At 46.3% G+C, this 23824-nt stretch overlaps 1 protein-coding gene across 1 annotated transcript in view; it reads right to left on the bottom strand.

The window, feature by feature from the left end:
* The window catches only part of FRMPD1 (FERM and PDZ domain containing 1), a 360497-nt gene that overhangs the window by 32692 nt on the left and 303981 nt on the right, over window positions 1–23824 (bottom strand). The window contains 1 exon segment of the mRNA XM_030194418.1: window positions 12597–13445. Coding sequence (XP_030050278.1) covers window positions 12597–13445 — 849 coding nt within the window.

The following is a 23824-nucleotide window of genomic DNA, read 5'->3' as shown; positions in this document are numbered from 1 at the left end:
AGTACCTGCAGGTATGACCTTTGTGCCACCCCGGCTGAGAGAAAAGACACTCCAATGGGGGCATGCCTCTCGAATGGCAGGACATCCCGGGATCCTGGGAACCAAGCGGTTCATCTCCCAGCAGTATTGGTGGCCTTCACTTGATCGGGATGTGCAGGAGTTTGTGGCTGCGTGTCCTGAGTGCGCCCAGCATAAGGCTGACCGTCGGAGACCCCAGGGGTTGCTGATGCCTTTACCGGTACCTGAGAGACCGTGGACCCACATTGCCATGGACTTTGTTACGGATCTGCCTAACTCTGAAGGGCACACAGTTGTCTTGGTAGTGGTGGACCGGTTTTCTAAAATGGCCCACTTCATACCCATGCCTACCCTTCCTTCGGCGGTGAAGCTGGCACAGTATTTCATCAGCTCTATTTTTCGTCTCCATGGTCTGCCAGAATCTATTACCTCTGATCGAGGAGTACAGTTTGTCTCAAAGTTCTGGAGAGCCCTGAATCGGGCCCTTGAAGTAAAGCTGAACTTTTCGTCGGGATATCACCCACAATCCAATGGCCAAACAGAACGAGTGAACCAATGCTTGAAGCAGTTCCTACGGATGTATGTCAATGAGCACCACAACAACTGGAGTCAGCTGCTGCCTTGGGCAGAATTCGCTCATAACAACCGAGTGAGCTCGGCCACGGGCGCGTCGCCCTTTTACATCGTATATGGACGACACCCGCGGATACCAGCCCCCTTGAAAACCAACTTGGATGTCCCGGCAGCGGTTGATGCGGTGACCTCGCTCCAAGCAATTTGGTCATCAGTTCAGAAAGCGCTGCGAGTGACCTCCACTCGTATGAAACGCCAAGCGGATCGGTCTCGCAGAGTGGAACCGCACTTCCAGCCTGGCGACTTGGTGTGGTTGTCCACGCGTAATCTTCGTCTGAAGATTCCCTCCTCCCGCTTTGCACCTCGATTTGTGGGCCCGTATCCCATTGTGAGGCAAGTGAATCGGGTCTGTTATCAGCTAAAGTTACCACCTACATTACGGGTACATAACACCTTTCATGTGTCCTTGCTGAAGCCTGTGATTCTGAGAAAAGGGGCTTTGCCTGCGTTGCCTGCTAGTCCAGCCATCTCAGCCTCCCAGGGGGACTACGAAGTCCGGGATGTCTTGGATGCAAGACGCTTCCGGGGACATCTCCAGTATCTCATTGCGTGGATGGGATATGGACCGGCAGACAATTCCTGGGAGGACGCTACTCACGTCCACGCGCCAATCCTAGTCAGACGGTTCCATCGCCTTTTCCCTCACAAACCTAAACCTCGTGGATGGGGTAGGGGGGGCCCTTGAAGGGGGGGTGATGTTATGATTCTGCCGGTTTGGCTGAGGGGGAGGGGGGACGTCTCTTCTGATTGGCTGCCAGGGGTTGTGCTGACGTCAGGGGATAGTACTTTAGCCTGCAGCTGAAGAGTTTCTCTGCTTTTGCGTTACTTATCTGGTGGTAACAGGAAAGCCTGATAGGTTTCTCTCAGAAAGTGCTCTAGGTTCTGACAGGGATCTGTGTTGATTTAGAGTATTCTTTTCCTTCCCTCTGGGTTAGCTGCTGCTATGTGTGTGTGTGTGTGCGTAGCTCTGTAATCAGGGTCAGCTGCTCGTTTGTTTAGTGGGGGCTGGGCTGAGTGAGAGCCTTCTCCTTTGTTTGTTTGTTTTAAGGATTTCTCTTCCCAGTGTCCTGGCCTGCTGGCTCAGTGAGTTTAACCCTTTGTGTACTGTGTGTATTGTATTCCTGCCTCTGCCAGTGTGTTTGTTTGGATGGGCCCCACTCCCTCTAGGGAGGGGAAGCATTCTCTCTGATTGTTTGTTGATTTATGGCACTCTCTCTCTGCTGGCTCTACAAGCTTAACCCTTTATGTTCTGTGTGCCTCTGTCTACAGTGGGTTTGAGGCAAAGGCTTTCTGCCTTCCTTTGTGTTTGGTTCCTCTGGCTTCTGCCTGGGGCTCCTACCCTGGTGGGGAGGGGGTTGTTGTGTTAGTTCCCCTGTCCTGCGCTAGTCCCCTGCGTGGGCGTGGCCCGCTCTGGTCCTTTGTTTCCCCCTCTGCCCTATTGCTGGTGTTCAGCGCGTGTCTGGCATCTTGGGGCCCTCTGGGTTCTTTCACCCCTCCCTGTGTGTGATTGGGTTCCAGTTCAGCCGTGAGGCTCGCACGAGTGGCTCTGTCTGCGTGGGTTCCGGTTCGGCCGCGAGGCCCGCCTGTATGCCTATTTCCCTTCTTCCTGAGGGACTGGGGGGAGGGGTAGCTTAGGGGGTATTGTGTAGCTGGGGTGTGCGGTGGTGGGTCGGTCTCCCCTTGGCCTGGGTCGGCGCCCTGCTGGCCTCGGCCAGGGCCCAAGGGCTCACGACCAACCCAACGGATTACAGCCGCCCAGCGTTTAAACCTTTTTATTTTAAGTCGCAGCGACGGCTCACCTCCAGCCTTTCCCTAGTTCCCACTCAATATCCCACCTTCCTCTGATGAGGTATTTCCTGTTTCCGCGAGGGCGGAACACTGAGCGAGCGAGAAGGGAAAGGCTGGAGGTGAGCCGTCGCTGCGACTCAAAATAAAAAGTTTTAAACGCTGAGCGGCCTCAGCAGGAACGGAGAGGAGGGCTGTCAGGGAGCTGAGGGCGGGCAGGTGGGGCTGGGGCAAGTCACTGGACATCGATGGAAGCGGAGGACAATAGGAGGCAAAGGAGAATCAGACATGGAGGGGAGGGCAGGGAAGAGAGGAGAAATCGCTGGACATGGAGGGGAGGACAGGGCCAGAGGAGAAATCACTGGACATGGAGGGGAGGGCGGGGGAGAGAAATTGCTGGACATAGAGGGGAGGGCAGGGGAGAGGAGAATTGCTGGATTTGGATGGCTGGAGGGGGCAGGGGAGAGAAGATTTGCTAGTGTAAACCCCCTGGTGGCAGAGCAAGGTATTAAATGATGGTACCAAATATGTCACAGGGTTTCCCCAAAATGACTCAACACCAACCAGGGAGTTCAACAATAAAAAGAAAATATTTTTTTATTAGTTGAATTATATTTAAATGCTAACGAAATCTTACCAGCTTGCAAATTTAACATATGTATTTCAATTACAGGTTTGCAACACAAATCAGTTTAGTCTCTAGAAACATTGAGCGCATTTTCAGATAAGTATAAATATTAGTTACATAAATCATTTAAGTACATTCAATTTTGCAACACACTAGACTCTTCAAAGACTCCCCTCTCCTGTCCCTCAGACCCCCGGAGACCCCCAAGGATCCCAACATGTAAGTTTTCCTCTACTCTTTTTTTCTTCTTCTTTTAGTTATCTCTCACTTATTGTTCAGGTTTCCTTCACTATTTTCTCTTATGTGCACTTTTTAAAATAGTTTCAGTCACTTAGCTGCTCTCTTTGTTTTCTCTCTCTGGCTCTCTTGAACGGTGGGCACCTTTTCTTTCAGGTGATGATCTCCAGCATCAACTTTCTTCCAGTCTTTCCCTAGTAACATGTTCTCACCAATAGAGCTCTCTCCCAACTGCCAGCCTGAGCTGTTTGTCACTCTCCTGAAAGTTCCATCAGCATGCGGAACACTCAGCGCATGCACACAGACTACTCAGTTTCACTGCACTGCTGCTCACTGTCTCTACACCAGATCTAGAAGGAGCCAGGTAATCTTTTAAAATGTAACCCATAGGGTTACACTAGATATGGATGGAGGAGAGGGCAGGGGAGAGAAGAGAGTTGCTGGACATGGAGGGGAGGGAAGAGAGGAGAAATCTGGACACAGATGGAGTGGAAGGCAGGGAAGAGGGAAGAAATCGCTGGACATGGAGGGGAGGACAGGGGCAGAGGAGAAATCACTGGACATGGAGGGGAGGGCAGGGGAGAGGAGAATTGCTGGATTTGGATGATTGGAGGGGGCAGGGGAGAGGAGATTTGCTAGATATGGATGGAGGAGAGGGCAGGGGAGAGAAGAGAGTTCCTGGACATGGAGGGGAGGGAAGAGAGGAGAAATCTGGACACAGATGGAGTGGAGGGCAGGGAAGAGGGAAGAAATCGCTGGACATGGAGGGGAGGACAGGGGCAGAGGAGAAATCACTGGACATGGAGGGGAGGGCAGGGGAGAGGAGAATTGCTGGATTTGGATGACTGGAGGGGGCAGGGGAGAGGAGATTTGCTAGATATGGATGGAGGAGAGGGCAGGGGAGAGAAGAGAGTTGCTGGATATGGATGGATGGATGGATGGATGGAGGGAAGACTGGAAGGAGATGCATATGGATGGAGGGGAGGGGAAAGAGGAGAAATCTGGACATAGATGGAGTGGAGGGTAGGGAAGAGAGGAGAAATGTTGGACAGGAATGGAGGGAAGGAAATACAAAGGAAGGAGATGCACATGGATGGAGGGGAAGGGAGAGAAAAGAAATGCTGGACATGGATGGAGGGAAGGGAAGTAGATGCTCATGGATGGAGGGGAGGGAAGAGAAATGCTGGATATGGATGGAGGGAAAGTTGCTGAATTTAAGGGCTGGATTGGAACACTTTGAGGGCAGATGCTGAAACTGGAGAAAGGATAGGGACAGGGCTACAGATGGTAGGCAGGACGCATAAGGACACAGGAGGATGGTGGACCTGGTGAGAGAAAAAATATCAAATGGAATGAAGACACTGCATAAAACAGAAGACACTGGGACCAAAGCGAATAGAAAAACTAAATGATCAGACAACAAAGGTAGAAAAAAGTATTTTATTCAGAATTTATTAATTGGAATATGTCAGCTTTTGGAAATGTGCATCTGTGATATTTTGCACGTAAGTTTCAATTTTTCTAGTATTGCTGCATGCTGAGTCTGACTTCTTGAGGTAACTTTCCAGTTCAGTATTTTGCCTTCATATTTTTTTTTATTTCTAGTTCCTTGTGTCATATCTGTTGTCATGTGTTTTTCATGTGTGATCAAGGTGCAGTATTCTGCTAGTGTGTAGTATTTGTAGCCCTTTTTGTTTTGTTTTTCATTAGGTAGTGTACTGGTGTTTTAGAGCCCAGTGTAATTACAGTGCTGCCTTTCCACGCATAAGGTTGCAGCTCATCCTGTCCTTAGAATTAGTGGTGTTATGGTTTGGTAAGGTTATGGGTGTGTTTTTGCACAAGTTTGTGTATAGTGTTTTGCACTGGAGATTGTGTGTTGGCCTTACTGAGGTGGCACCAAAACATCAGAAATGGTGTAGAGCCTACATCAAGACACACTACCTCTTGAAGGATCTACATGTGGTCGTTAATAAAAGGAACTCATTGTGAACACTATTCACCCTAAAAGAGTGTTTTGTGGCTCTACATGCGAATTGTGATATTATGATCCCTTGCGTCATATTGTTGACGGTCTGCATTTTCCGTATGGGTGGTATATTGGTGTATTAGGGTCTGCCCAGTGTAATATTTATGGTACATTAAGGTTCTGAGTGTGTTTTTGCACAAATTTGTGCATAGTGTTTTGCAGTTGAGCAATTGTGGTTAGTATATGCTTTGAGCAACCACTTTATTCTTTGTCATATGATACATATCTAATATCTAAATTTAATAAAAGGTATTAATTGTGACTATTTTAGTTTTACTTATTTTTTTTCTGTGTGTTGTCAGACAATTATGGATGTAAGCTCTGCCCCTGGCCCCATCCCTAACCCTGCCCCCTTTAGCCTCCCCAAACAGTTGGGCCACCGACCGCCTATGTTGAGACCAGACTCTGACAAGTATAGAAGGTATTCAAGCAGGGTCTGTGTAGGACAAGAGCGAGGATCTAGGGCCTTGCTGTCACACCAGATGGCAAACCTCCTCCATTTAAAAGAGTAACACCTCTTTGTGGAATCTTTCCTGGAAGCAAGCTCGGGAGACACTCTCAGGAAGACCCAAGGCAGCGAATTCTACGCTCTCAACATCCAGGCCGTGAGAGCCAGGAGGTTGGGATGCAGAAGCACCCCCTCGTTCTGAGTGATGAGGGTTGGAAAACACTCCAATCTCCAAGGTTCTTCAGAGGACAACTCCAGAAGAAGAGGGAACCAAATCTGACGCGGCCAAAAAGGAGCAATCAGAATCATGGTTCCGCGATCTTGCTGGAGTTTCAGCAAAGTCTTCCCCACCAGAGGTATGGGAGGATATGCATAAAGGCCCTTCCCCCAATGAAGGAGAAAGGCATCTGACGCTAGTCTGTCTTGGGCCTGAAGTCTGGAACCGAACTGAGGGACCTTGTGATTGACCTGAGTGGTGAAAAGATCCACCAAGGGGGTGCCCCACGCTTGGAAGATCTTGCGCACTATGCGCGAGTTGAGCGACCACTCATGAGGTTGCTTGATCCTGCTCAACCTGTCGGCCAGACTGTTGTTTACGCCTGCCAGATACATGGCTTGGAGAAACATGCCATGATGGCAAGCCCAAAGCCACATCTGGACGGCTTCCTGACACAGGGGTCGAGATCCAGTGCCCCCCTGCTTGTTGATGTAGTACATGGCAACCTGATTGTCTGTCTGAATTTGGATAATTTGATAGGACATTCGATCTCTGAAATCCTTTAGAGCATTCCAGACCACTCGCAACTCCAGGAGATTGATCTGAAGACCTGATTCCTGGAGGGACCATGCTCCTTGAGTGTGAAGCCCATCTACATGCGCTCCCCACCCCAGGAGGGATGCATCCGTAGTCAGCACCTTTTGAGGCTGAGGAATTTGAAAGGTACGTCCCAAGGTCAAATTGGATCGAATTGTCCACCACCGAAGGGAATTGTGAAAATCGGTGGACAGCTGGATTGCATCCTCTAGATTCCCTGCAGCCTGATACCACTGGGAAGCTAGAATCCATTCAGCAGATCTCATGTGAAGGTGGGCCATTGGTGTCACATGAACTGTGGAGGCCATATGGCCCAGAAGTCTCAACATCTGCTGAGCCGTGATCTGCTGAGATGCTCTGGCCAAGGAAACGAGGGACAGAAGATTGTCTGCCCTTGCCTCGGGAAAATAGGCATGAGCCGTCTGCGAGTCCAAGAGAGCTCCTATAAATTCCAATTTCTGAGCAGGGAGAAGATGGGACTTGGGGTAATTTAAAACAAACCCGAGCAGCACCAGCAGTTGAATAGTCATCTGCATGGACTGTAGAGCTCCTGCCTCTGAGGTGTTCTTCACCAGCCAATCATCGAGCTAAGGGAACACATGCACTCTCAGTCTGTATAGCGACGCTGCAACTACTGCCAGGCATTTTGTAAATACCCTGGGTGCAGACGCGAGCCCAAAGGGCAGCACACAATACTGGAAGTGCTGTGTTCCCAGACGGAATCAAAGATACTTCCTGTGAGCTGGAAGTATCGGGATGTGTGTATAAGCATCCTTTAAGTCCATAGCAAATCATTTTGCTGAATCATGGGAAGAAGGGTGCCCAGGGAAACCATCTTGAACTTTTCTCGGACCAGGTATTTGATCAGGGCCCTTAGGTATAAGATGGGACGCATCCCCCCTGTATTCTTTTGTACAAGGAAGTACCTGGAATAGAATCCCAGCCCTTTTTGCCCTTGTGGAACGGGCTCGACTGCATTGGCACTGAGAAGGGCGGAGAGTTCATCTGTAAGTACCTGCCTGTGCTGGAAGCTGAAGGACTGAGCTCCCGGTGGGCAATTTGGAGGTCTGAAGATCAAATCGAGGGAGTATCCTAACCGGACTATTTGAAGAACCCACTGATCGGAGGTTATGAGAGGCCACCTTTGGTGAAAAAATTGTAACCTCCCCCTGATCGGTAGATCGTTCGGCACGGACACTTTTATAGCGGCTATGCTCAACTGGAGCCAGTCAAAAGCCCGTCCCTTGCTTTTGCTGGGGAGCTGCAGGGGCCTGTCTGGGCGCATGCTGGAAGTGTGGCTCGGATGCGCTAGTCCAGAGTCGCTGTCGAGCAAGGCTGCGGGGTTGGTGCAGGAATCGGGTCCAGAATCTGCTGAGGTCGAGGAGGCGGTACCGGGCTGTCCGAAGACCGACGCACCGACACCTCCTGAATGGAGGGTGAGGGCTCCTCTCGGTGTCGGCGCTTCATGGGTGCCGAATCCTTCGACACCCCGGTACCGTGCTTCGGAGACCAATAACGATGCTTCTTCACCTTTGCTCGATGCATGTCATCGATACTTCTTGGTACCGATGAGGAGGGCGTGGAATCCACACTCCTCCTCGGGGTCAGGTCCGAGAGTGGTGGGTCACGTGGGGCCTGCGTAGCAGGAGTCTTCGAGGCAGGTGGAGACCCACTCGATGGCTCACTGCTCCTAGCGTGTGGTCTCCGGACAGCCATTACCTGCGCTCCTGAGGTCGATGCCATCTCCGGTGCCGATATCGACACCGCCGACCACGGTACTGATGTCGACATTGAAGAACTGGGTGAAGCTCCGAAAAGACGATCCCGAAGAGCTTGTCGACGCCTGTGTCCGCTTTTTCAAGCTAAGACACAACTTACATGCGTCTGGGCGATGGTCGGGCCCAAGGCACTGAAGACACCACGCGTGAGGGTCAGTACCCGAAATCGCCTGGTTGCACCGAGTACACATCTTGAAGCCACTGGGCATCCTCGATGACATGGACTGAAACATAGCGGCGGCGAAATCAAAATTCTCGATTGTGCCAAAATTAAAGGCACAAAAATGAGAAATGCGGATGCGCGGCCTAAGAGGGCCGCGACAGAAGCGAAAGAAAACTTAAAAGGACCAAAACTAAGAAATAAAGGTTAGGGTTTTTTTGTTTTTATTTTTATTTAAGAGAAACAATGTTAAAGAAAAAGAAAACGAGGAAAAAGGAGATGAAAAACTGAAAAATCAGCGAAGGCTCTTCCAGGGCGAACGGAGAGAGACCGCAAGCAGTCACTCTCTAACCGCGGAGAAAAAAGAACTAAAGCGGGACTCTCGCGCAGCGGGCGGAAAGATGGCCACGCATGCGCGGTGCGTGCTCTCGAAGGCTCTAGCAAACGTTTTGTTGCTAGGAAGATTTCCGTTCCTGGGGCTGCCGTTGATGTCACCCATCACTGAGAACAAGCAGCCTGCTTGTCCTCGGAGAATATCTGTTTCTTTTTGAACCAGCTAACACATTGCTGGCTAAGTCAATATTCAGCCCTTGACCACATAAGCCAATCTGTTTAAAGACAAGACTGCTATTTACGCGGCCTGGTTTAAGCGGCGAGAGGCTGAATATCGGCATCTAACCCAACTCCACCCCTGAATGCCCACAAGTTAGTTACTTTTGAATTTGGCACTAACTGGTCATTTTCCATGAAGATAACCAGTTAAGTGCCACTGAAAATGACTGGAGAGATGTAAACAAGCAATTGAACTGGTTGGCAGCCATTATCCGTTATCCCCCGGATTCTATATATCGCACCTAGCATTCCGTGCCAAAATCTAAATACATTCTATAACAACGCTGTCACGAAATGCCTAGCCACCCACCTGGGGTTACCCTGTGGCCACTTAGAGGCTCTATCCCCAGCACAACTCAGTTCTGCCTTTGCACCTCCTGCTCATGCTCTACACTAGCACCTTCCTCCGACTGACTGGATCACAACCGCCTCTGGGCGAGTCTCCCGCTCTCAAATTATCCCCAGTGATTTCTAGGTTAATACAGCCACGCTCCCAGTGGTCCCATAGTTCCCAGAAAGCACTCACAGACCCAACATACAAACCACCAGGATTCTTTAACAGTCCTGACAGAGAGGCAATAAACTAAATACTGTTTATTGTCTTAGAAATTTAACAGTGGAACAAAGTGCAATCAACAAAAATATCAGGTAAATGAAATATGGATCAATTATAACACTAACTAAACATCTGTATACTTTCTGAAAAGTACCTGCGAAGATCAAGACTTATAGGCGCTCACAAGTTATCAAATGTAACTGTTTATAGGGCCTTAGCAAAGAGATGTCTCTTTCTTCTTCCTGGCTGAGACTGGAGCAAAAGCCAGTACTCTCCAAATGAAAATGAGCTCCTGGGCCAATCAGAGCCCAGAAGAACAAAATTTCAAAAATATACTGCTTCTTGCTTCTTGTTTGTGTGCTAAAACTAAAGAATAGAACATTCATTACTCTGTAACAGCTTTACAGCAAAGAAACACCACCTGCTGGCCAAATAGGAGAAATATACTTCAGGACATAATTAATGCAGGAAAATATCCAATACACTTTACAGGCTTAAAACACACTGTTTCTTCACAAATGCATGTAACTTAATTAGCTTAACAAGTTAATCAGTGTTAACAGCACTTAACAAGCAATAATGAGCACTAACTGACAATAATTAGAATTTACGCACACAAATCGCTAAGCGTATTGTGTAATGCAGAGTGCCTAAATTTTAATATGCGCAGGCAAAAAAGGGCATGGTTATAGGTGGGGAAATGGATGTTTCATGGGCGTTCCAAAATTTATGCGCGTAGTTATAGAATATGGTCCAGTGAACCTAAATCTGCGTGCCAGGATTTATACCACATTTTCATGAGTGTAAATAGAAGCGTGTAGTTTTAGGCTCTGAGATATCAACTAAGCATATTCTATATACCGCACCTAAATCTAGGCACCGCTTATAGAATACGCTTAGTCAGCACTGATTTCCACACCAATTTTTTAGGCACCTTATATAGAATCTCCACTATATAAGATATCAGATGCTTGTGGACTTTATGGTTCATCTTTGAAGGATAAAAATGTGTAAAAAGTGGCATAAAGCACCATTTGGATGTTTTTCTCACAAAAACATCCAAATCAGTATTTTTGAAACTTATTTTGCAGATGTTTTCCCATATTGTTCATCTGCAGTGCGTCCAAATCTCAAGGGAGCATGTCGGTGGCATGTTAAGGGCAGGATTTGAGTGTTCCTAAGACTAAAGACTTTTTTCAGCCATAATGGAACAAAACAAAACTAAAACTAAGACATTTTGAGCAAGACCTGTTTTTATAACGAATAAGGAACAACATGTTGCCCTAAATGATCAGATGACCACTGAAGGGAATCAGGGGTGAGCCCCCCAATACCACCTCAGTGGTCACTGACTCCCTCCTACCTCCCAAAAATGTGAATCAAAATATGACTTACCAGCCTCTATGACAGCCTCAGATGTTATAGCCAGGTCTATTAGAGCAGAATGCAGGTTTCTGGAGTAGTGTAGTGGTTGGTGCAGTGCACTATGGAGTGGGGGACTCGGGTCCCTATCCCCCTCTACTTGTGGTGGAAACTGTGACCCCTCCCAGTGACCAAACCCTACTGTACCCGCATATAAGTGCCCCCTTCGCCCATAAGGGCTATTGTAGTGGGGGACAGTGGGGTTTGGAGGGCTCAGAGGACAAGATAAGGGAGCAAACGTGAGATGTGTACCTGGGAGCATTTTTATGAAGTGCACAGAAGTGCCCCCCAAGGGTGCCCCATTAGTCTCCTGAGATGTCTGGGGGACCAGTCTGCTAAAAATGCTGGCTCCTCCTACATCCCAATGGCTTGATTTTCTCTGTTTTGCACCTATTCGGGTTTTTTTCAGAAAAGGACCAAAAAACAAAATGTCCAAAGCACAAAACCTTGTTCGAAATAGTATTTTTGAAAAAAAAAAAAAAAGATAGACATTTTTCTTTTTGAAAATGACCTTCTTTCCTGTTCGGTTTTTGGACGTTTTGTGCAAAATGTCCAAAGTTGGACTTAAGATGTCATATCGAAAATGCTCCTCTTTATAAAATAGCCATTCAAAACCTGCACAATTGCAACTAAAGTGCACCACTCAACACTATCAAAATAAGCATGTGGTTTTTGACTTGCTCTTTCTTTCCACCCTGGTAGGGCAGTATTACATCTGCTTTTCTCCTGTCTCTTGGAAGCCATCTGATTTCCAGTGATAATTTGAAAATAGTGTATAGTAAAGGGAACAATCAGTGCCTCTTCCCCAGACTGTTTTTTTGTTGTGTCAGTACTTCATACACTACTTCCTCCGCAAATGGTAATTAAAGAAATGATACCTCCCTACCATATATTAAATCACAGGTTTAAACTATTGTTTTGTACAGTTTTCTACTGCTGTTATCAGTTTTAGCAATTGTTTTGCAGGTTCTAATATGTTTTATTAGATCAACCTACCAGTTACCCAAAAATGACAATACATATTAACAATCTTCAAAGCAAATCACTTGGCTGTCTTGTGCTCAGCTGCACTTTCAATTTTGCTTTCTTTTAATCTGGGGCAAGTCTTTCAAACTTTATTTACTACAGTGCTTCTGCACTGTACAGTCATGATATTCTGTGAACAGTCAAAAATAATGAGTTATTTTTAAGATGCTAGCACAATTTTGTCCCCGTCTTAATACCATTTATGTCATACCATCAGCATATAATGTAGTAGCACCTACACTATCAGTCTAATTTTCTTATAATTTGTTCTCATGCTGAAACATATACTAACTTTCACACATTAAACAGCTAATGTATTCTTTGCACCTTCCTGGAACAGAATCTGCCATCACATTGCCACAGTAAAATAATCCCAGAAATCTTTTCAGAGGTTGTCATCTCTCAGATTTACAGCTATCTACCCCCTTCTTCTGTGACCATGGGTTTCCTCACCTGATGCTGTTTCAGTTGGTGTGAGCCTGTCCGCTGCATCAAAGAACTCCTCCTCTGAGCTGCTATCTCCGAAGCCAGGAGGAGGGTCCAGAACGAGTGTGTCCACCTCACTGGTTTCAGTCACATCCCACCTCTTCTCCCCTTCTAATTCTGTTAGAAGATTTTTGAAATAATACTTATCTGGGCTACTGTCTTTATCCAGGCTGTTTGCAGGGGAAACATTTGAGCAAAGGCTATAATATTCCATAACATTGCTATCATAGAGTCGACAATCTAGACTGAAAGGACTTGGTTCATTTTCCTCCTTTACTTCGGTGTCCCCTGGACACCTGGAAAAATCTTTTTGTTCAGTTCCGCTCTCATCTCTCTGTGATGCCTGCAGGAAACACAGAAAGGGATCAGATTCTGCCTGTTCATTTTCTCTTTGCTCTTCTTCACCTTCGTTATAGAAAACACTTTTGTCTTCACTGTGCATTTCGTCTAAACTGGGTACATAAAAGTGGAAAAACTCAGGTCTGCTTGAAGAACATGCTTCCAGGTCATCCTCTTCCAAAGCATCCATAGAATCACTGGACCAGCTGATCATACAGCTTCTGCCTTCAGTGTTAATGGAATCGGAGGCCTCAGAGGCGCTGTCAGTCCCATTGGTGATGCTGTAGAATAAGTCTCTCCCTCTGTTATGTTCTCCTGATTTTTTACCGTCTTGATCAATTTCATCCAGTTTCGCCTCCTCCTCTTCATGCAATGTTTTTATGTTGTATTTCACCAGATGGATATCTGAAGAAATGTCCAGTGAAGAGTCTATTTCAGAGGACTCTTCAGAGTCACTACATCCTCGAGATTCATAACCTTAAATGTAAAACAAACAGTTTCAGTATTTCAGTGCAAACATATTCATAAAATACTGCAGTGTTTTGCTCCTTCCTGTAAGTTTACTGCTTCTAGATGCAGTGCATTGTACTTTTTTAAAAGGTCCACATGAAAAATAGGGTTATTCATGAATTATGTACTTACAGATTATGTATTTGGGGCTGAATATTCAAAGGATATGTGCTCCTAACTTTGCGAGTTATGGGGTCAATATGCCCCCTTAAACTATGCTGAGTTGGCTGGCTACTGATATTCAACGGCACTTAATGGGTAGTGTCACAGAATGTTGGCTATAACCGGTAGGCACTGCCTGGTGCTCCATGGTGTGACTGCACCTTGAATACTGTGTGCAATTTTGGTCACCGCATCTCAAAAAAAGATATAGCAGAACTAGAAAAGGTACAGAGAAGGATGATGAAAATGATAAAGGGGATGGGACGACTGCCCTATGAGGAAAGGCTGAAGCAGCAAGGGCTCTTTAGCTTGGAGAAGAGACAGTTTAGGGAAGATATGATAGAGGTCTATAAAATACTGAGTGGAGTGGAACAGGTAGACATGAATTACTTGTTTACTCTTTCTAAAAATACAAGGACTAGAGGACATGAAATGAAGCTACTATTAAATTTAAAACAGAAAATATTTCTTCACTCAACGTGTAAATAAACTCTGGAATTCGTTGCCAGAGAATGTGGTAAAAGCAGTTAGACAAGTCCATAAACTATTATTAAGATTGACTTGGGAAAACTAATTGCTTATTCCTTGAATAAGCAGCATCAAATCTATTTTATTCTTTTGAGATCTTGCCAAGTATTTGTGACCTGGATTAGCCAATGTTGAAGATAGGATGCTGGGTCAGATGGACTTTCGATCTGTCCCACTTTGGCGATGCTTATGTGCTTCTGTTTAAGGCTGGGACGGTCCGTGGATGCACATGACATATTCAGTGCCAGTACCCATATAGCTAAATGGCCAAATAGGACCACACAAAATGCAGTCCTGACTTAGGCTGCTTAGCTAAGTAGGTGCAGGCACTGAATATTGTCCAGCACCTACATAACTTCTGAGGCCTGATATCATCTAAGTCTGAATTGGGACATTTTGCTGATAACATTAAAAAAAAAAAGGCCATCTGACAGCCATTTTCAAACAGGAAAAATGTCTGGCTTTCCTATTTGAAAATGAGCTATGAGAGAGACATCTTAGCCTGAAAACACCTAAAAAGAAGAGCCATTTTCAAAAGTGAAAAAATCCAACTTTTGGAGACCAAGAAACATACACAAAAACATCCAACTGGCATCATTTTAAGAGAAATGGCCACACATACATCTCTGCAGATAAGAGGGCCAGCCTAGTAATCAGTGCAGTGGACTTTAAACAATGGCATCCAGGTACACTCCCACTACAACTCCTGTGAATGTATTGTGACCCTTCAGGAACAAAACAAAACCTGCTGTACCTAACTGTACACCGTACAGTGAATATACTTACCTGTAGCAGGTATTCTCCAATAACAGCAGGCTATATATTCTCTCTTGTGGGTGAAATGTCCTGCATCGCCCGGTTTGGAGCTTGCAGGCTGGCAAAAAAGGTTTTTATTTTTATTTTTTTAGTATGGGAGGGGGTTGGTGACCACTGGGGGAGTATGGGGAGGTCATCTCCCATTCCCTCCAGTGGTCATCTGGTGAGTTGAGGCACCTTTTTGAGGCTTGATCGTGAAAATAAAAGGACCAAGTAAACCCGGCGAAATACTGCTTAATGCCGGGTTTTTTTTTCCATTATCGGCGAAAGCCAGCTATCTGGTAGCCACTCCCATACCCACACATGTCCCGCCTTCGCTTGGCCGCTGACATGCCCCTTTGAACTTTTGCCGGCGAGGCAACGGGAAAGTGGCGATACTGTCAAAAAAAGCAGCTTTCGATTATACCGATTTCGCCACTTTTCCGAGATCGCCGGCCATCTCCCGATTTGTGTCGGGAAATGGCCGGCGATCACTTTCGATTATGAGCTGGACAGTGTCCTGCTGATTGTCCTCTTTCCACCAAGTCTCTGAGATGTCTATTATATCTAACTCTCCCATCTTACTTTTTAGGCTTCTAGCATTTGTATACAGGCACCTTGAGTGTGAAGCCTGTCTAAATGAGCGCCTCAATGCACCCGTTGTCAGCTATTTGGGGGCTGAGAAATTTAAAATGGGAGTCCCAGATTCAAATTGGAGCAAATAGTCCACCACAGCAGAGACTGAACCAGTTCCGGTGTCACCCGGATGACATCCTCCAGGTTCCCTGTGGCCTAACACCACTGGAAAGCTCTCACGTGAAGACGTGCCACAGATGTCACATGGATAGTGTCACATGGATGGTGGAGGCTATGTGGCCAAACAACCTCAACATCTGCCGAACTGTGACTTGCTGACTGGCTTGAACTTGAGTGGCAAGGGCAACAAGAGTGCCCACATTTGGCACAGGGAGCAAAGCTCGCATCCACTGTGTATCTAGCAGGGCTCCAATGAACTTCAGTTGCTGGACAAGCAGCAGATGGGACTTGGGGTAGTTTAAAGCCAACCCTAGTGGCTCTAACACCAGAACAGTCCTCCGCATGGACTACTGAGCACCATACTTCGATGTGCTCTTCACCAGCCAATCATCCAGATAGGGAACACATGGACTCCCAGTCTGTGTAGTGACGTTGCGACTACTACAAGACACTTGGTGAAGACCCTGGGAGCTGACATGAGGCCAAAAGGCAACATGCAGTACTGGAAGTGATGTGTCCCCAGCTAAAAATGAAGATACTTCTTGTGACCTAGAAGAATCAGAATGCGAGTAGAAGCATCCTTTAAGTCCAGAGAGCATAGCCAATTATTTTCCTGAATCATGGGGAGAAGGGTGTTCAGGAAAACCATCCTGAACTTTTCTTTGACCAAGAATTTGTTCAGGGCCCGGAGGTCTAGGATGGGACATATCCCCCCTGTTTTATTTTGCACAAGGAAGTACTTGGAATAGAATCCCTTCCCTTCTTCCAATGGTGGAACAGGCTCGACAGCATGGGCCTTGAGAAGGGTAGACAGTTTCTCTGCAAGTACCCAGTTGTGCTCTTTAAAATCAAGCGTGGTTCTGACCAATGTAATGCCGATTTTTAAAAAAAAGTTCCAGAGGAGATCCTGGACATTATAGACCGGTGAGCCTGACGTAGGTGCCGGGCAAAATGGTATCTTTGAAGGGGTGAATGAACATGTGGATAAAGGTGAGCCGGTCGATATTGTATATCTGGATTTTCAAAAGGCATTTGACAAAGTACCTCAAGAAAGACTCCAGAAGAAATTGGAGAGTCATGGTATGGGAGGAAGTGTCCTATTGTGGATTAAAAACTGGTTAAAAGATAGAAAACAGAGAGTAGGGTTAAATGGTCAGTATTCTCAATGGAGAAGGGTATATAGTGGGGTTCCCCAGGGGTCTGTGCTGGAACAGTTGCTTTTTAACATATTTATAAATGATCTAGAGATGGGAGTAACTAGTGAGGTAATTAAATTTGCTGACGACACAAAGTTATTCAAAGTTGTTAAATCGTGAGAGGTTTGTGAAAAATTACAAGAGGACCTTAAGAGACTAACCAGCTCATTTTCGAAAGAGATCGTTGGCCATCTTCAGACACAAATCGGAAGATGGCTGGCGATCTCCTGAAACGGCCAAATTGGTATAATCGAAAGCCAACTTTGGCCGGCTTCAACTGCTTTCCGTCGCGGAGCCGGCCAAACTTCAAGGGGGCGTGTCAGTAGGGTAGCGAGGGCGGGATGGGGGCGTGCTCACGAGATGGCCGGCTTCGCCCGATAATGGAAAAAAGAAAGCCGGCCTTGAAGAGCATTTCGCCGGTTTTACTTGGGCCCTTTTTTTTCATGACCAAGCTTCAAAAAGGAGCCCCAATTGACCAAATGACCACTGGAGGGAATCGGGGATGACCTCTCCTTACTCCCCCAGTGGTCACCAATCCCCTCCCACCCCAAAAAAAATAAAAAATAAAAAATCCAAGTGCTTGTCAGGGATGTCCTAAATTAAACTATTATTGCTCAGCTTTTTCAGTAGTGCCAGTGGGATTTGAACCAGCCACCTCTGGATTACAAGACTGGTGCTCTAACCACTTGGCCACAGCACTACATACTTGGATGTCCCTCCCTTTTGATTATGCCCCTTCAGGTCACTCTCAGCCAATCACAGACAGGGGTCTCTCTCAGCCATTCACAGACAGCTAAGTGTGCTGTGATTGGCTGAGAGAGACCCCTGTCTGTGATTGGCTGAGAGAGACCTGAAGGGGCATAATCAAAAGGGAGGATCACCCAAACAAGTGGAGCTGTGGCCAAGTGGTTAGAGCACTGGTCTTGTAATTCAGAGGTGGCTGGCCAAAAAAGTGAGGTGACCGTGCAAAAAAAAAAAAAAAAAGGACATTCCTGACAAGCACTTGGATTTTTTTCCACTTTTTTTAAGTTATATGAAGTCTTTATTGAACATTTATCAAAACAGCATCACAAAATACAGCACTCCAGAACAAGTAAGTCATAGCATAACTGATCAGCAAGATCTAAACATCCAGAAGTACCATATCCCAACAGTGTGGGCATCCTCCACTGCATGGGTCCCGCGCAGCCCCAACGAGAGGTGTAGATCTCCTGTTATTTGCATTCCGTTTTCGTTAGCTGCAGGGTGCCCGGTTGGTGTCCTAGCACTTGAGAGGGACCAATGCACTACAAATGCTGGCGCCTCCCACGACCAAAGGGCTTGCATTTTGCCGGGTTTGAGATGGCCGGGCCCGGTTTCCATTATGGCCGAAAACTGAAGCCGACCATCTCTAAACCCGGCGATCTCAACATTTGACCTAAACGTTGAGATTTAGTCGGCCCCAACCGTATTATCGAAAGAAAAGATGTCGGCCATCTTTTTCGATAATATGGTTGGCTCCACCCCTTCGCGGAGCTGGCCCCGAAGATTGGCCAGCCATATAGATGGCCAGCGCCATTCGATTATGCCCCTCTAGGAGACTGGGCATCTAAATGGCAGATGACGTTTAATGTAAGCAAGTGCAAAGTGATGCATGTGGAAAAGAAGAACACGAATTATAGTTGCATAATGCAAGGTTACACATTAGGAGTCACTGACCAGGAAAGGGATCTAGGTGTCATCGTTGATGATACATTAAAACCCTCTCCTCAGTGTGTGGTGGCGGCTAAGAAAGCAAATAGAATACTAGGTATTATTAGGAAAGGAATGGAAAACAAAAAACAGAGGACATTATAATACATTTGTATTGCTCCATGGTGTGACCGCACCTCGAATATTGTATTCAATTCTGGTCATCGCATCTCAAAAAAGATATAGTGCAATTAGAAAATGTACAGAGAAGGGCAACTAAAATGATAAAGGGGATGGGATGACTTTCCTATGAGGAAAGGCTAAAGCGGGTAGGGATCTTCAGCCTGGAGAGGGAGAGGGGAGATATGATAGAGGTCTACAAAATAATTATGAGTGGAGTGGAACAGGTAGACGTGAATCACTTGTTTACTCTTTCCAAAAATACTAGGTCTAGGAGGCACGCAATCAAGCTACAAAGTAGCAAACTTAAAACAAATTGGAGAAAATATTTCTTCACTCAACGTGTAATTACATAAGTACATAAGTATTGCCATACTGGGAAAGACCAAAGGTCCATCAAGCCCAGCATCCTGTTTCCAACAGTGGCCAATCCAGGTCACAAATACCTGGCAAGATCCCAAAGAAGAACAAAACATTCTATACTGCTAATCCCAGAAATAGTGGATTCTCCCAAGTCCATTTAATAATGGTCTATGGACTTTTCTTTAGAAAGCCGTCCAAACCTTCTTAAAACTCCGCTAAGCTAACCACCTTTACCACATTCTCTGGCAACGAATTCCAGAGTTTAATTACACGCTGAGTGAAGAAATATTTTCTCCGATTCGTTTTAAATTTACTACATTGTAGCTTCATCGCATGCCCCCTAGTCCTAGTATTTTTGGATAGCATAAACAAGATACTTCACATCTACCCATTCCACTCCACTCGTTATTTTATAGACCTCTATCATAGCTTCCCTCAGCCACCTTTTTTCCAAGCTGAAGAGCCCTAGCCGCTTTAGCCTTTCCTCAAAGGGAAGTTGTCCCATCCCCTGTATCATTTTCGTCGTCCTTCTCTGCACCTTTTCTAATTCCACTATATCTTTTTTGAGATATGGCGACCAGAATTGAACATAATATTCGAGGTGCAGTTGCACCATGGTGTGATATAAAGGCATTATAACATCCTTATTTTTGTCTTCTATTCCTTTCTGTTAAAAAGCAGTGGTCCGAGCACAGACATCTGGGGAACCCCACTAACTACCCTTCTCCATTGAGAATACTGACCATTTAACCCTACTCTCTGTTTTCTATCTTTTAGGCCCAGATGCACAAAACTTTAACAACCCTTTAACCACCCTTTATCGAAGAAATTGCCAACCGCTTCATGTACTAAAGCCCATTTTTCGAGGACCGTAGCAGCTAACGAAAATGGAATGCAGATGAGCAATTAGTGTAGAAACCCTTTTGAAATGACATGCACTAACGTTTTCCGATTGGTTTAACGAAGGAAAACACCGAGAAATCTAACGAGAGGTCTGTACCTCTTGTTAGGGCTCTCCGGCTAAAAACTCTAATGTAGAACTAAAAAAAAAAAAGAACAAGGGGGGTGAAAACACGCGCCAGGGGCATCCTTTATTGACGCCCCAGGTCGCCGCTGCTCCCTGCTCCCTCTGCAAGCAATCCAGAAGTTAAAAAATAAAGGACCGGGAGGGGGCAAAGGCACTCAACAGGAGCGTCCTGTTTGAACGGCCTTGCCCCCCCCCCCCCACCCCGTCCGAGGTCGCCGCTGCTCCCCGCATTATAAATTTAAAAAGCAAAATGAAGAAATCCTTACTTTAGAAGCCCCGGCTGGCCCCCCTCCATTCCTCTGTACTCTTCTGTCAACAGCTCCGCCTCCTGACTGACACCCTCCGCCTTGTGTCCCGCCTCCTCCGCGGGTCCTCGCCGCCATTCCCCCCCTCCATCGGGCCCCCCTCCCTCTTACCGGGCCCGTGCAGCGCCTCTCACCTCTATGTGAAGGCGCTGCAAGGGCAAGAAGATCAGCTGATGCCTCTGTCTTCCATTCTTCCTTTGCGTCTCTCTCCTTTTGGGCCCGCCCCTGTCTGACGTAAGTAACCAACGTCAGACGGGGGCGGGCCCAAAAGGAGAGAGACGCGAAGGAAGAATGGAAGACAGAGGCATCAGCTGATCTTCTTGCCTGTGCAGCGCCTTCACATAGAGGTGAGAGGCGCTGCACGGGCCCGGTAAGAGGGAGGGGGGCCCGATGGAGGGGGGGAATGGCGGCGAGGACCCGCGGAGGGTATCAGTCAGGAGGCGGAGCTGTTGACAGAAGAGTACAGAGGAATGGAGGGGGGCCGGCCGGGGCTTCTAAAGTAAGGATTTCTTCATTTTGCTTTTTAAATTTATAATGCGGGGAGCAGCGGCAACCTCGGACGGGGTGGGGGGGGCAAGGCCGTTCAAACAGGACCCTCCTGACGAGCGCATTTGCCCCCTCCCAGTCTTTTTTTGAGTTTTGTTTTTATTTTGGGAGCCATGTGTTTGTTTTTTTTTGTTTTGACAGTGGCATGCGCAGAGCAGCCAGCATAACGCTTGGCTGCTCTGCGCATGCTTTAGGGGCCTTTTACCGACGGGGATTACGGACGTATGATACCTTGTACTTTTCAATACCGCACAGAACATTTCTGAGCTGTTTTTTTAATGCATTCTTCGGTTTTTAAAATTCGCTAAGTACTTTTACGATTTTTATTTTTTTACGTTTGGTTGATGCATCTGGGCCTAATCAAGCTACAAAGTAGCAAACTTAAAACAAATTGGAGAAAATATTTCTTCACTCAACGTGTAATTACATAAGTACATAAGTATTGCCATACTGGGAAAGACCAAAGGTCCATCAAGCCCAGCATCCTGTTTCCAACAGTGGCCAATCCAGGTCACAAATACCTGGCAAGATCCCAAAGAAGAACAAAACATTCTATACTGCTAATCCCAGAAATAGTGGATTCTCCCAAGTCCATTTAATAATGGTCTATGGACTTTTCTTTAGAAAGCCGTCCAAACCTTCTTAAAATTCCGCTAAGCTAACCGCCTTTACCACATTCTCTGGCAACGAATTCCAGAGTTTAATTACACGCTGAGTGAAGAAATATTTTCTCCGATTCGTTTTAAATTTACTACATTGTAGCTTCATCGCATGCCCCCTAGTCCTAGTATTTTTGGATAGCATAAACAAGACACATCTACCCATTCCACTCCACTCGTTATTTTATAGACCTCTATCATAGCTTCCCTCAGCCACCTTTTTTCCAAGCTGAAGAGCCCTAGCCGCTTTAGCCTTTCCTCAAAGGGAAGTTGTCCCATCCCCTGTATCATTTTCGTCGTCCTTCTCTGCACCTTTTCTAATTCCACTATATCTTTTTTGAGATATGGCGACCAGAATTGAACATAATATTCGAGGTGCAGTCGCACCATGGTGTGATATAAAGGCATTATAACATCCTCATTTTTGTCTTCTATTCCTTTCTGTTAAAAAGCAGCGGTCCGAGCACAGACATCTGGGGAACCCCACTAACTACCCTTCTCTATTGAGAATACTGACCATTTAACCCTAATCTCTGTTTTCTATCTTTTAACCAGTTTTTAATCCACAATAGAACACTGCCTCCTATCCCACGACTCTCCAATTTCCTCTGGAGTCTTTCATGAAGTACTTTGTCAAACGCCTTCTGAAAATCCAGATACACAATATCAACCGGCTCACCTTTATCCCTTCACTAAATCCATGTTGACTTTGTCTCATTAATCCATGCTTTTGAATATGCTCTGTAATTTTGTTCTTTATAATAGTCTCTACCATTTTGCCCGGCACCAACATCAGGTTTACTGGTCTATAATTTCCTGGATCGCCTCTGGAACCTTTTTAAAACAATCGGCGTTACATTGGCCACACTCCAATCTTCCGGTATCATGCTTGATTTTAAGGATAAATTACATATTACTAACAATAACTCCGCAAGTTCATTTTTCAGTTCTATCAATACTCTGGGATGAATACCATCCAGTCCAGGAGATTTGCTATTCTTCAGTTTGTACAACTGCCCCATTACATCCTCCAGGTTTACAGAGAATTCATTACGTTTCTCTGACTCGTCAGCTTCGAATACCATTTCTGGCACCGGTATCCCACCTAAATCTTCCACGGTGAAGCAAAGAATTCATTTAATCTCTCCGCTACGGCTTAAACTCTGGAATTCGTTGCCAGAGAATGTAGTAAAAGCAGTTAGCTTAGCGGGGTTTAAAAAAGGTTTAGATGGCATTCTAAAGGAAAAGTCCATAGACCATTATTGAAAGGGGAAAGTCCACTGCTTATTTCTACAATAAGCAGCATAAAATGTATTGTATTGTTTTGGGATCTTGCCAGGTACTTGTGACCTGGATTGGCCACTGTTGGACACAGGATGCTAGGCTTGATGGACCTTCGGTCTCTCCCAGTATGGCAATATTTATGTACTTAAGTGATTTGCTCTTGGTGGGCAATCTGGTGGTCTCTGTCGCCAACTGAGATGGTCTGGTCGGAGGTTACAAGGGGCCACCTTTCTTGAAAAAATTTCAGCCTCCCTCCTACCGGTCATTTTTATTGCAGCTATACTCTGCTGGAACCAGTCAAAAGCTCTCCCCTTGCTTTGACTGGGGAGCTGACTGTGCCATAGGCACATGCTATTGATGGGAACGAGAGCGATGGGGCTCAGCCTGCTGAGGCTGATGAGAAGACGCGTACCTACGTCTCTGTGAGTAGTAGAGACCCCTCTTCAACTTGCCCCAAAACCACCTGGATGAGTAGGTAGTTGCAGAAGATGTCCAGCGGGAGAGAGCTTGATGTTATCAGTGTGCTTCTTGATGAGGTCAGCAACTTTCTCTACCTTCTCTCCAAAAAGATTATCCCCCTGGCACGTGGCATCTGCTAACCTCTGGGTCTAAGTCAGAGACACACAACCATGAGAGTCTACACATTGCTATACTTTAAGCAGAGATCCTGGATGCCACATTGAAAATGCCATCGGCGCCCCTGGTCAAGAACTCATGACACACTTTTTGCTGCTTGACCAACTGGCGAAGAGATTCGGCCTGGTCTGGTTGAAGAGAGCCTGCTAAATCAGACATACTGTGCACCACGGACAGCAAGTACAGGCTTGTGTAGAGCTGGAACAATTGTATATGGGAGATGAGCATAGAGGCCTGA

Source organism: Microcaecilia unicolor, chromosome 2, assembly GCF_901765095.1.
Source record: "Microcaecilia unicolor chromosome 2, aMicUni1.1, whole genome shotgun sequence".
Classification (NCBI taxonomy): domain Eukaryota; kingdom Metazoa; phylum Chordata; class Amphibia; order Gymnophiona; family Siphonopidae; genus Microcaecilia; species Microcaecilia unicolor.
The sequence above is the reverse complement of the archived record's forward strand: the minus strand, read 5'-3'. Positions and strand labels throughout refer to the sequence as shown.